The sequence below is a fragment of the Patagioenas fasciata genome, chromosome 1 (assembly GCF_037038585.1).
Source record: "Patagioenas fasciata isolate bPatFas1 chromosome 1, bPatFas1.hap1, whole genome shotgun sequence".
Classification (NCBI taxonomy): domain Eukaryota; kingdom Metazoa; phylum Chordata; class Aves; order Columbiformes; family Columbidae; genus Patagioenas; species Patagioenas fasciata.
Genome location: NC_092520.1, coordinates 128624174 through 128637866, shown reverse-complemented (window position 1 = coordinate 128637866; position 13693 = coordinate 128624174). Strand labels below are relative to the sequence as shown.

General features: G+C 51.6%; 1 protein-coding gene across 1 annotated transcript; it reads right to left on the bottom strand.

Annotated features, from left to right (window-relative positions):
* Positions 1–1081: 1081 nt before the first annotated feature.
* Positions 1082–7611, bottom strand: GPR162 (G protein-coupled receptor 162). Its single transcript, XM_065855450.2, has 5 exons — positions 7451–7611; positions 3863–5637; positions 2836–3025; positions 2128–2279; positions 1082–1969 (listed from the first exon to the last, which is right to left on the bottom strand). Exons 2-5 carry the CDS (start codon positions 4700–4702, stop codon positions 1442–1444), a joined length of 1710 nt encoding a protein of 569 aa, XP_065711522.1. The 5' UTR covers positions 4703–5637; positions 7451–7611; the 3' UTR covers positions 1082–1441.
* Between the last annotated feature and the right edge of the window lie 6082 nt (positions 7612–13693).

Sequence of the window (13693 nt, the reverse complement as noted above, 5' to 3'; positions counted from 1 at the left end):
TATCTAGAATAATGGAACCATTTCAGTTGGAAAAGACCTTTAAGATCAAGTCCAACTCCTAACCTAACACTGGCACAAAACCATGTCCCTAAGAACCTCATCTATGCATCTGTTAAACACCTATGGGGATGGTGACTCAACCACTTCCCCGAGCAGCCTGTTCCAGTGCCTGACAACACTCTCAATGAAGAAATTTTTCCTAATATCTGATCTAAACCTCCCCTGGGACAACTTGAGGCCATTTCTTCTCTTCCTATCACTTGCTACTTAGGAGAAGAGACCAACACCCTCCATGCTACCTCCTTTCAGGTAGTTGTAGAGATTGATAAGGTCTCCCCTCAGCCTCCTTTTCTCCAGGCTAAACAGCCCCAGTTCCCTCAGCCACTTCTCATCAGACTTGTGCTCCAGACCCCTCACCAGAATGGGCTCCAGTCCCACAGCCCCTCTGATGCAGCCCCCTACCTTGCCCATGGCTGGAAGTAGAGCCAGCAGGAGACAGGATGAGGCCCATGTCCCACATAACTATCCCTCTCTTCTGCCTGCCCTGGACCTCATGGCTCCCAGCTTCGACATTGTAAGCAGACAGGGACCTTGCTCGGGGAAGGCTCTGTCAGCCTGCCTGGGTGAGAAGTTTGGGCCATCATGTTTTATGCAAAGTTTGCACTGGAATCAAAAGTTTGCACCGGTGAAATGAGATGTTATGGGTCAGGGTCTTTTTTGAAGATAATGTAATTGTTTTCAAGCCTGAGGTTGCCTCAAAGCAATATTAGAAACCACAGAGGCTGCTCCTACTTAGCTGCAGGCCGCCTAAGTCTCCCCTGAAATGGACGGGAAAGCTTTTCACTCAGTCTCCCATGACGACTCCTCGACACAGGCTTCATTCCCTTCCCTGGGCTGCTAAGCATCTGCTGCCTTCCAGATGCATTGACATGAAAGGGATGGAGAGGGAGGAAAGGAGCCTCACACTTTTTGCATTTCCTTCCCAGAAGCCTGTGAAGCTTCATTAAACATTAGGCCAGTCATTTTGTTTCTATGGAAACAAAATTATTACTAATATATTATTTTAAAAACAGACACACGATTGACACTCCAAATATAGAATTTTAATACCATTCTGTGCCTGCCCTGTCTTTTAGGGCAGAGCGGATGGGAGGGTGGAGTTCACAAAGGGATGGGACTGACGAGGGTGCCAAGTGGCGGTGGCAGCGGTGGGTGTATTTGTAACCTGAGGGCAGGCACAGGCTGTCCATGTCCGTCTGTCATGCTCCCTTCTGTGGGTCTGTCCCACTTCTTTTTCCCCCACCAGTGTGGGATGCCATGTTTCCTGCCTGCTGGCGAGAAAGATGAGAATGCAAATTAGTGATCAGGTCCCAGGACAAAGGGAACACTTGAAATTTTATTTAAAAATCATGATGGCACTGAATGTTTTTGATGTTGTCTCTCATAGTTTGGGATCCTGGAAGGTCTGTGCCTCGCAGGCCTCAAGGGTCCTTTCGTGTGGCGCCTGCTCGCCATCCTGCAGATGCCAGGCTTCATTCCCAGCCAGGGAGCAGCGCCGTGGCCGGTCGATGTTCTCCTCCTCTCTGCTGCCAAGGGAGAGGCGGCGATCACGGCGTGATGCGAGCAGGAGACGAGAGTGCCGTGGGCTGCAGGCTGGGGTGGGTTGTGGTGTCTCGTCAATGAACGTGGTGATCTCATCTCGGAAGAAGCAGGCGCTGGAGCTGGAGACCCGGGGCATCAGCCCTGCCTCCAAAAACTGCCGTAGGGTCGTCAGCTCGTCTTCAGGTGGCCGCCGGCGATGCTGGTAGTCATGCAGCTGAGGAGGCAAGAAGCCAGGGCCTCCAGGCTTGCGGGGAGTGGGAATGCGGATGTCGTCAGATGAAGACCATTTGTGTAGGAAGGACGGAGCAGAGCGGTGGGCAGAGAAGATGTTAGTCTCATCATGTGACATTCTTCGGGAGATAGGGACCTGGCAAACAGAGAAGGAGGGTGGTGATGGAAGACTTGAAGAGACAGAATAGGAGGGGAGTAGCTGTGGCCCCAGAGAATCAAGAAGACACGGAAGTGTGGGAGACTGACAGAGAAGGAAGGGGGTTCTGGGGCTGCCTCTGCTAGCTCTCAGCTCACCTGCAGGTAGTGCACCTTGTCCTGTGGTAACAACATGTGGTGCATGGGCAGCAGCTTGATGTCCCGGGAGTCCCTCTTCACAGCTGCAGCACCATTTGCATCAAATCTCACTTTGCAGATCCTGCCATCACCGTAATCATCACACACACCATCTGTTGGCAAAGAGGGGCACAGCAGTCAACACAGAAGAGAAGCATTATCAGGGCACCTGGATGCCATCCTAATGCTTGTCTAACTTCTGCCACCCTACTTGCAGCCCCCAGGGCTCACCTCTGAACAAGGACTTCGTCTTACTGCTTCCAGCAGCACTAAAAGACCGAGAGACTGCCCTGTTTCTTCTGTCTCACCTTTGAATCACCCACTGCCAGAACTTGGACCAGCAAGTTGGGCTGAGGCCCAGCATGTCACTTTGGTTGTGGTTTGGCAGCTGTACAAACTGTCTCTACTGTTGCTTCTACTGTGAAGGACGCTGCACTCATTTTTCCTGGATGCTAGCGAGTCCTAAGGCAGCAAGTGAGCAGCAGAGCCTTCTCCAGAATAGATTTTCTCATAGTTGCTGATTTAAGATACAACATGAATCCCACCTAGCCACCCACAGCACCACTCCCAGTGCCATCAGGTCCTTTTCCCAAGGAAGACCCCTCTGTCCTCAGTAGTCTCTTGGGAAATGGATTAATGAAGATGACTGTGGGGTCGCAAGGGGCTTACCATCATCTCCGTCTTCCTCAGACATAATAGCCACACACTGCTCCCATACGGTGCGAAGATCCGCTCGGTAGCGCTCGCAGGACCAGATGAAGGAGGGGAGCAGCAAGGTCTGCACCATGGAGCACCAGAGCACTGCCAGGACCATCCAGGTGGGGGCCGTATCGTAGCGCAGGCTAAAAAAGCTCACGACCTTCAAGGTAAGAGAGAGAAATAATGCTGAGAAAGAAGATGGAAGTGGGAATTAAGGAAGAAAGATATCGGGAGTCAATTATGTCATAGAACATAATCTGTCTGTAAAAGATTCATCAAGTAATTGCCCCATGCCCCTTTGAAAAACTGTTCTGGGGTGTTGTCCAGGATTGCTGGACCATATTCTGACCTGTCATATCTCTAACATGAGACATGGTATTATGATCCCTTCTTACCTGTGCTCATGATGAGCTGGAGCTAAATAAGTGGTAACACAGAACACAGCCACTGGGAAAAAAAAAAAAAGCAAAAAAAAAAGCAGTGACTAAGCCCTAAGCCTCTATTCTCTTAATGGTTCCCTTTGAGAACTTCCCCAGCTCTCCAGCTTTGCAGACAATCAACCAGCCAGCCAAAACCTGGATGCTGACTATGACCATACAAACAGAAGGAAAAAGAAAACTATCTGCGACAGCTTTTAAAGCTGGTGTATCAGTCCTCCAGAAGCAAACTGGAGAAATAGAAATCTCATTGTTTTTAGAGGTAGATCCTCCTGTAAGTTTGCAGAATATTTTCCTCTCAGCCACTTAAAACTTTTACACTGGTTTTAGTGGTGTGGAGTGTAGTCCCCAGGCTTAAGCTTGTCTTAAGAAAATGCTGCTGCAGAAGGATGAGAGAATTGCTGCAATCTTTTTAAAACTGGCCCTCAGAATAACAGATTCAGATGCGGCAGCTCTGTGGCTGGTGGACAGAAGACAGGATTTCTTCCCTAAAGCACGAGAGAAACGGAAATCTAGTTTAATGTCAGACCCTGAAGGGAAAGGGAGAACTGGCTGCTTACCAAGATGGGCACCCCAGTGAGTGTGTCGTACAGGAAGACAATAGCACTGATGAGGTTGGTCATCTGCAAGGAGGTCTTGGCTGACTCAGAGCCATCCAGTGAAGACCTCCTTTTGCCTCGCACATCCTCTACCACAATGGCCGGCACATTGAAAGTGGTGTGTGCTGATGAAGAGCAGGATGATGCTTCCTCTGCCCTCTGATGGCGACACCGCCGGCGTCTTCTGTGTGCCCACAGGGTCTGGTAGAAAGTGATACCCACGCACACCAAGCCCATGACGATTCCTCCAAGCAGAAGGAGGCTAAAGCAGACACCGAAGCCCAGCCCTATCTTGCTGACAATGAACTGGCAGCCACGGGCATAGTAGCGCTCGCCATTGTTGTGCCAGCCGATGGAGGGCAGGGTGGAGAGGATGAATGATACCATCCAGATACCCATGACTGCATGCAGAGCCTGCTTTTTGGCATTGCTCAGCCGGTAGTTGACTGGCCACCTCACCATCCACATGCGGTGGTAGGAAAGGGAGGCCACTGTGAAGCAGGTGGCCAGTGCCAGGGTGTAGTATGTGGAGACAAAGACCTTGCAGATGCTTTCGTTCCAGTCGTAGTCAGAGGACTCACGCCGCAGCTGCACCACGGCATAGGTGGTGAGGGGTACTGCTGCCATAAGGATGTGTGTCCCAGCGAGGAAGCACAGCAGCAGCTCCAGAGGCTTGTGTTTCTGTTGTTTGGCCGTGATGCTGAGGATAATCCATGAGTTGGCCAACAGAGCTAACATCCCACATGCCAGCCACCACAGTGAGTTGTTGTGCAAGGTGGACTCTGATTCAGAGTCCCCCATACTGCCACCCCTGCTAGGCTGCACCCTGTCCCTGCTGCTGGGATTTTGTAAGAGGGCGAGTGGAACTCCGCACTGGGGAAGCCCCGTCCCTCTTCATCTGCTGCTGCTGCTGCTGCGATGCAAGGTGTCTGCACGCTGAAGAGGTTCCTCAAGGCATTGCCACCAGGTGCTAGGTGGAACAGCTGTCAACTCTGTCTCACTTTTGGTTCTCCCTTTTCCTTCTTATATTTCTTTCCCTTGTTCTAGCCTTTCCATCTGTTTTTTCCCTTGTTTTCTTTCTTTTTCTTTCTTCCACCTTCTTGCTCTCTCTTTCTTATGAACACTTGCCAGTGCTTCTTCCCTCACTCGCTTGGGCTCACTTTTTTTTTTCCTCCCCATCTATTTCATCCCCCTCCTCCACTCTTCCCCCAAAGAAAAAGCTCTCCTTACTTCATGGGCCCACCAGGCACCTTCTGTCTCAGGGACCACCTTCTGCTGGAACTGGTGGAAGCCACACTGCTGAGAGACTCCAAACAGTTTAGCAGTAGCAGGTGCCTGCTGCCCAGTGTCCTAGTGAAAAAGGACCTAAGCAAGAGTTTCAGAGATGACAGGAGGCAGGACAAAGGTCCCACAGAAATGGTGAGGGTGACGTGTCTACCATGTGTAATCCCCCTCTCACCAAATGCCACGCTTGTGGCCAGATAGAGGTTCCTGCCAAGGCTGTCAGAGACCTATTAGCAGAGAGTGAAGGGTGAGGAACAAGATTCAGAAGGTTCCCTATCCAAGACCTCACAGCACCCTCACTACATTGTCCTTTTTGCTGTCCTGCAGGGCTCAGCCTGCTCTTTCAAGCTTCCCTGTACAGTGCAGGGCAGAGCTGGCAAACAATAAGGAGATGGCAGGGAGGGGAAGATCCTTTTCAAAGGTTCCCTTGGAGATTCAGGGCACGAGGTTCGCTATAGAAAAGAGAAAAGAGAAAAAGTAATTTAAGATCATTCTGTCTCCCCAGATCTCTCTCTCTTTCTCTCTCTCTCTCTCTCTCCTTGCCCACACAAACACCTTGTCATGATTTAGGCTATGTAGAACACTCCCTGTGTCTTTGAGGGAACAGAAGAGCCAGATTTGCACCAGTTTCTGCATACCTCACGCTGGACTCTGGCCCCCAGCAACTCCTTCCAGTGCTGCCAAGACACCCTGTGCTCCTCGGCCTTCCAGTCTGAGGCTCCCCACCCAAGGCATTACTAATGCCATTTCTGTAATGGAAGGCCTGTTTCACATTGCTCCCCTGCTATTCTGGTCCTGCTCTCCCCATGCACCCGTTCTGACACCCCTCGCTCCTGCTGTACAGCTCCCACAGCTCCACCAGTCTTTGGACCTCAGCTTTTCTCCATTAGTGTTCTGGAAGTTAACCTGCCGCTCCTGTCCTGCCCTGCTGACGGGTGTTTGCCACCACTCCAGCAATACCACGCCATCCCACAGATCTGAAGCACAAGTCTTTCGGCCACATGCTTTGCCTGCCTAGCACATTTCTGCTAAAGCAGCTCTGGTCTCCAGACACCCTGCGGTTACAAACCAAGCAAACCAGACTGGTAACCTCATGCTGAGGCTACTCACCTTTGCCCTCTGGTCCTGCCAGCTCAGACCCCCTCTCCTGTATTCATCTATAGGGTACACCCAAGCAGTATATTCCAGGAAGGTATAGGCCTGCTCTGCACCTTGAGATGTAAACTAAATAATTCCATGGATGGATCTGTGTCTCCCCAGTCTGAGCTAGTGGCTCTGTTCCCACCCCTCCCCTTCCTTCTGCTTCACTCATTTTCTCACCCTCTCTGTAACCACCTGAGGCTTTGCCTCCTTTCCCCCCTGCTTGGAGCAATTTGTCATTACTGGATTGGCGATGCACCCGCGCTACCCTGGTTCAGCTCTTCTCCCCCAGTGCCACCACTCTTGCAGTTGGGCCTGTGGCGTCTGGAGACAGTTACGAAGCTAGCCAGCCCTGATAATCCCAGGGGAATGAATTTCCTTGCAGCATCTCTTTCTGCCGCCCTTCCCACCCGGCTTGTTCTGATGGCCCACGCTGTTCCCTTGATGAGGCAGGAACCCTCCCGCCTCTGCTGGCCTTGGGGCCCGATTCTGCTCCGAGACGGGGTCATGCCACTCTTGGAGATGGGAGACCGCTGGTGCTGATGCTGGATGGCCAGGTCGGGAAAGATGCTGGATGGCCATGTTGGGAAAACCCATCCATGCCTGACCCTGTTCCTTGGCCTGAGCCCCCCACCTCTTCCCACCGCCCATCTCACCAGCGCGGAGAGAGAGACTCCTGGGGCTGGTGACTCAGGGGAAGGCAAAGGCGGGAGGTCTGAGAGGAAGATGACCCAGAATAATTGCAAGGAAGAGCAGAGAACACCGGGGTGCCAGGGGATGCAGGCGGCCGGCGGGCTCGGGGCCGGGGTGCAGTGCTGCCCCCCACCACTCCCTCCCTTCGCCCCCCTCCCGGCAGCGCGGGCACGGCCGCGACCCCCGTGGTGGCTGGAGGGGCAGCGGGGGTCCCCGGGCCGGGTCGCCCCGGGCCTCACCGGGCAGCGGCGGAGCGGCGCGGCCGGCCGGGGCTGGGCTGGGCGGGGGCCGGGGCCGCGGAGCCCACGGGGCGCCCCGGAGCGCGGCCGTGCCCGGCGGCGGCGGCGCCGCCCTGTGCGCGGCGGAGCGGAGCGGGGGCCGAAGGCGACGGCGGGGGCCGATGGCGGCGGGGGCCGGAGGGACCCATCTTACCTCTCGCCGGAGCAAGCGCTGCCATGGCGACGGGCGCCCCGCGCGGCTGTGCGCGCCTCTGCCCGGCTGTGCCGGCCCCCGGCCCCGGCCGCCGCAGCGGACGCTGCAGGCAGCCGCCCCGGCCCCGCACTCCGGCCATCCGCCAGGCGGGGCGACGGCGAGGGGCGAGGGGCGGGGAGCGCCGGCGGGAGACGGCGGCGGGAGCACCGCCGGGCCGAGCAGCCAGGGGGCGGGCCGGCCGGACGGGCGCGGGAGCCGCCGCCCCGGCCCCGGTCCCGGCCCCTCCCGGCGCCCGGACCCCCGCAGCGGCGGTCCCGGCGGGCGCGGGGTGACCGGTCGGCTGCGCCCGGCTGTGCCGGGGAACGCGCGACTTCTCGAACTGGTCCTGGCCGGGGCTCAGCCACAAGGGCTGCTGCTGCTGCCGGGCTCCAGCGGGCTCCACCTCGTATGAATCCCTCTTGCCCCGCGGGGTCCGTCCCCTGGAATACGAGTTGCGGGAGAAGCAAGCGCCGGGCTCCCGTTCCCAAAGACAGAGGGTTGTGAGGAGGCAACCTAAGAGATGTCTGGTGTGAGGGGAAAGGCAAGGAGCTAGCAGAGGGGCCTGCAAAAGGATACTTGGAGCATGGGGTGCCCAGGGCACCTGGTCCCCAGGGTCAGCCATGGTAGCAGAGCTGAGTTCACCAGCCAGCAGCGTTGTCCCACAAACAGGGAAAGGGAAAGAAAGAAACAGAACAGAATTAGTGCTCAGAGGAATGGGTTGGTCATGTCGGAAGACTAAACCTCCCCCTACAGCTGTGTCACCTCAGGGAGGGCAATCCTGGCTTCACAAGACAATGGACATCTCAGTTTACTCAGCTGATGTCTCGTGACTGAAGTGAAGGCACCAACACCTTCCTTGTCCTTGATCATTTTAGGAGCTAATGTCTTCCAAAATCTCTGCATCTCTTTCCTGCATTAGAACTGGGGTGGGATGGGACACCAAGTTTCTGGACAGTTAACACCTCAGTTTGGATCATGAACAATTTAGGTTTAAGGAATCTGCAAGATGTGCAACAGATATGGTCTGAGGACTGTGAGAATTCAGCTTTACTTTGGACTAGAAATAGTCTGAAGTAAGTGCCCAGACATTTACAGCATGGCCACTAATTCCTCAACATCAGCTGTTTTCCTCTACAGATCTCCTCCTACTGCATCACCCTGTTTGCTAAAGCGGACCCTGACCCTGCAGATCCAGCATCTGCTCAGCTTTAGCACCCTCTCTGACACGGCAAGTTTCATATATCATTCTAAATATTGGCTGAGGTGATCCCAAGTGCCTTGGATATCAAGGAATTTCATCTGAGGTTTGCATGGTCAGCAGAAAGAATCCTGAGTAAGGATGCTGGAGGTACTGGGGGTTCTGAGGCCCAGGGACAGCAGTGAAGGCAGTTCCAGATATATATATGTGTATATACATGTATGTATATATCTGAGACAAGACCTGTCTGCATTGCACTGGTTGTTGTCACTGGGGCCTGTTTTAGAGACAGTGAGCAGAATCAGTAACCGCTGTAATAGATCTGACTTCGTGTCAAGTAGACATGAAGAGATATTTTTGATGAAGTGGTGACAATGCTGCTGTGCTCTGGCTATTCTTTGTCATGCAGGAGCTGCCATGATGGAATAGCCCCAAGGTGGTCCATCTCAGTGGTTAGCCCAGCAACAGCAGGAGCCAGAGATGTGAGGACAATCATGGCCCCCCTCAGTCATATCTTTTCAACTCATATAATTTGTGTGAGGTTTATGTCTTGAAGTGAGAAGGTCTGTATCCACAGATGTAAACATTTGTGCAGCTCTAGTTGTGTCATTTGTATGAATTACTTAATGTGATAACTTCCACATTACCATCCTCTTCTGATTCAGAAGTTGAGCCTCCTTAGTGTGAGTTGTTAGCCTGCCTGCGTGGGTGAATAAATCCTCTTATTATCTCAGGGAAACAGCAAACCAAGTTTCTGGCACTTTCTGCGCTGCCTGTGTCAGCTTCACTCAGGTAGGGACATCCTGCAACCCAGCATCTCTTCAGGGGTTGGGATACACCTGACAGAGATCAGTGAGCAGAGCTGGATAGGGATGAGTCCTGTCTTGAGGAGGCTTCTTGTATTTGCAGTGTGTCTGGGTTCTTAGTTTGAATAAAAGCATAAAACTGAAGATTTACTGTAAGCAGAATGAACTCTGTGGGAAGGAGAAGAGCATTTACCCTGGGGCTGTCATACTCCCAAGCAGATACTAGTCCATCCATCTCATCTAAAGGGATTTCAAAGACTCTGTTTATTTGCTTAGCATTCCCAGACACCTGGTTTCACTGGTTTTGATAAGTGGTGGGTCACAACTGTATATGTGCTGCATATCGACAATGCAGATGCAAAGGAACACAAATGCTCAGATCTGGAGAACCTGGAGCCCCATGGTGCAGATCTCCCTGTGTATCTAGGAAGTCCAGGCTAGAAGTGAGATTCCTCCGGACTCATCTCCTAGAAGGATGCACACAGCTGGGAGTGATTTTTAATTCCTATAGAGTCAGGCAGGTCTCTGGTGATCTGCTGTCTAAAGGTTCAACAGCTCACTAGAATATCCTGAGACATCCAGACCCAAAGAAACACCAGTGTTACAATGTAAGGATATGAAATGCCTTCTGTAAAAGTTCGTTGTCTAAAGATCAGTTATTTCTGGACAGCAGCTCTGCAGGTCCAGGGAAATGTGCTTCCCAGAGGTGCCCTGGATTCTTAAAGGAACAGAGCTCATTAACCGAGCAACAAACACCAGCATTGTAAAACCAAAAGCACTAGCAGAGCAGCCAAATTCACTTCACAGGGCTTTGATGCTTTTACTTAGGACTTTGATAGTGACCATGGGAGGTTTCACACATGTTTCTCACAGGTCATGAATGTAACTAAATCCATCCTCAGAGCCCCAACATGGCTTGCACAGCCTTTTGTGAGGCAATGCTGCGGTGCTTGCAAGCAGGTTTCCTGGCATCCTTCCTGGTTCTCTGAGCAGGGTGTGGTTAATGGCTAACAAGAATCCAGCCAAGTAGATATGTTAGCATATTGCTTCAGAAAAGACAGTGACTGCAATGTAGGTTTGTCATATCTAAATCTTAGATTCTATTTCTAGCACCATATGGAAAGATTTAGTGAGACTTCTTGGATAATTCATCTGCAAAATGGGCAAGTAATAATAGCTCACATCAGGGGACAGACGACTAATGCTGGTCATGAGCTACACAGAAATATTAAGGGCTTGCAATGTAAAAACTGGAATTTGAACTTGTGGATGCTTGTTTACAGTTGAATGTATTTCCTTACACAACTGGGCATCTTCTAAAATATATTTTTTTTTCCCTCTGTCACATACATAAATATTTGTATATGATATTTTCCTGCTACATCCCTTCTGCCTTTGTGGCATCACTGATATCTCAGTGCAGTGATATCTCAGTTACAGTTCCAGCCTGTAAAGGATGTAAAAACATCATTTCAGAATTTAATTGTGCCACTTTCCAAAATTACAGGACACTTACTTGTTTGTTCTCCTACACAGAAACGATAATTAGGAGCTCTTGAATAATTAATCTGGGAACTTATGACATCTGAAAGGAGCTGACGTCATTTTCAATTTGGATTTGTAGCACAAAATTACAACTTTCTTTTTACTATCTGTTTCCCTAACTTGCCTAGGTATGTCTGAGGTTTCTTAAGACCAGAGCAGTACTTTCTTAATTCAAAAATGTGCTGAGATTTCAGGAGCACTGCTGACATGCTGCATGCAGCTGGCCCGCGTCAGGAAGCTCTCTGGCTCCCCTTGTCATTCCAGCTGGTGTGGTGGCCTCTCCGGGAGCCACGGCCCTCACAGAGCCAGCATCACTGTTACTGCTGTTCATCTCCAGGACCTTCTTTCCGCATAGCACACAGACAAGCTCCAAGGAGGGACTTTCCAGCACCAGAGCCTAAAACAGGCACTTTGACATCAGCCAGCTGGTACCAAAACATTGAGGAGAATGAGTTTCTCCTCTCTTCCTTTCCTTTTGATTCCTTGCCAATGAGTCAGTCTCTGCCATCACCTCTTACTCTGCTGTTCTCTAATTCTACAAATCTGGAGAGCCTTGAAGGCTCAGCCAAGCTGGTTAGAAAATGAACAAAAAGAGAGCCAAAGACTTCTTCAGGGTGATGCTGGGGAAGGACACTGACACGCATGAGGCAAAGGCAGCCTGCTATGGCTTGGAAGTGTTGCTCAGATGTGTGTGCACTAAACTGTACTGGGAGTACACTCAGAAAGCAATCAGTCCAGAGCTGAGCATCTGCAAGGGTCTGTTATTCCTACTCTACCCTCACCTCTGAGGAGGGTGCATGGAAGCTACTCTCTCTGCAGCTGCATTAGCCTGATGAGCCACTCAAATGGACGCTGAAAGCTGTTCTTTCCGCTCCCCCCGCCCCGCCCCTCCCCGAGATAAAAAGAAACTAGAACATGCTGAAGTGCACAGCTTCCTCCCTTTTAGACCTTGGGAACATGTAAAGATACACACAGGGTCATTTGGCTCTGAAAGCTGAGGGATGCGAGCGCTTCGCTGCAAAGCCCGCGGGGAGCATGAGTCACATGGGCTGCCTCGGCAGGTCCGGGCTGACAGCATCCACCGGATCACCGCCTCGCCTTTCACTCAAAGGGCAGAAATAAACTAGGAAGCAGGAGGGGCTTGATGAGGTAGGGCTATGGGCCGGGGTTATTTCAGCCTCTGTGCTTCTGGTTCAGCAGAACTGGACAGGGTAGTACAGCCTCATCTGCGTCCAAGCCCTTTTCTCCATGGAAGCAAGCAGGTCTGTGGGTCCTACTGGGGGCCCATGCATTGGAGGTGGGTCCAAAGGACTGAAGCATGTGCTTTTTTCCTTCTGCAGCCCAGAAATGCGGGGAACAGTAGTATCAGAAAGACCAACATGTTAGGGGAAACAAACACATCTCAGTTTATTCTAAATTCTTGCTTTCCATGATGTTTCCACATCGTTGCACTCTGGTTGCTGTTGTTTTGTAAGCATGGGCCTGTATGCTGTTCTGAGTCCTGCTGTCTTCTCAGGGCTACTCTGATGATCTGTCACCACATGAAAAAAAAAGTCTGTCATTGTGTTTGTTGCTTTGTAGAGTTGTACATCACTGTGGTTTGTGTTGTGCAGAGGCATTATGCTATTGCATAGTGTAGATACACCCTCATTGCACCTAGCAAAGGGAGAAGTCCTCCTGAGAAGGAGGACCAGGATACATTCAACACAGCATTTAAAGCCCTAGTGTGACACAAGGAAGGAACCACACAAAGTGATCTGATAGGAACACCTGGCTTCTTGTTTCTGTCTTCAATGTGTGGAGGAGCACTGTTGCCACCGTGTCACCTCCCGCACAGGCTGTGAAGACAGCGTGTTGTGTCAGAAAGGGAACACGCTGTTGTATTCTGTTGTATTCCCTCAGCTCAGGCATGGGCAAGATGTGACCCCAGTCCACTCCAGCTGGGGACTCATCAGGTACATCTACATTGACACATGTTTCATGCAAGCTTGTTCTTACCTGGTCTGAACCTCCACCACTGTGCTGCCCTAAAACCCGCACTGAAGCTTTTATTATTGCATTCAGAAAGCAAAGCCCATCTAGGACTTGCTCTGTGAAAGACTTTTCTCTCAGTTAGGGCAGTCTGCGCATCTAGGGAACAAAGAAGTTCATCATGTGAAAAGATACAGACTGTGAAAAAAATAGAGATTAATGAGATCGGAGCCTACAGTGGTTTGTGCTTGCAGGTGAGTTTCACATAGAGTAGGGCAGGGTCATGACTGCTGAAATGGGGACACCTACTGAGGAAATGTGCAGTGTTGAGGAAGGCTTATAATTCTTGTTATGCCCATCCAGAGGTGAGAAGTGGAAGCTGTGCATCTGTAGACACGACTGTGTACTTACAGGTATTCCAGTGTCACCATCACATCTGCTGTAACATCAGCCAGGCCACCTGGAAATGGGTGGAAGGACCTTCTGTATCGATGGTGGCAGTGTGAGCCTGATTGTGCTTTGCAGGTCGGTCCCAGCTGTAAGTGGGGACACAGCCTTTGGTTGCTTGTGGGGACACAGTGTGCCTCTTTCAGCCCCTGGAAGACAGCAGAACCGGGGTTGCCAAGCTGAGGGTCATGTGTCTACATGGTGCCACTCCTCGCCTCATGAGAGGACCAGCCTGGC

Coding starts and splice junctions, on each gene's coding strand:
- GPR162 (XM_065855450.2), bottom strand. CDS start 4,702: ATGGGGGACTCTGAATCAGAGTCCACCTTGCACAACAACTCACTGTGG. Junction 2,280..2,835: donor TGAGGAAGACGGAGATGATG/GTAAGCCCCTTG, acceptor CTTTGCCAACAG/ATGGTGTGTGTGATGATTAC. Junction 1,970..2,127: donor ACAAGGTGCACTACCTGCAG/GTGAGCTGAGAG, acceptor TCTGTTTGCCAG/GTCCCTATCTCCCGAAGAAT.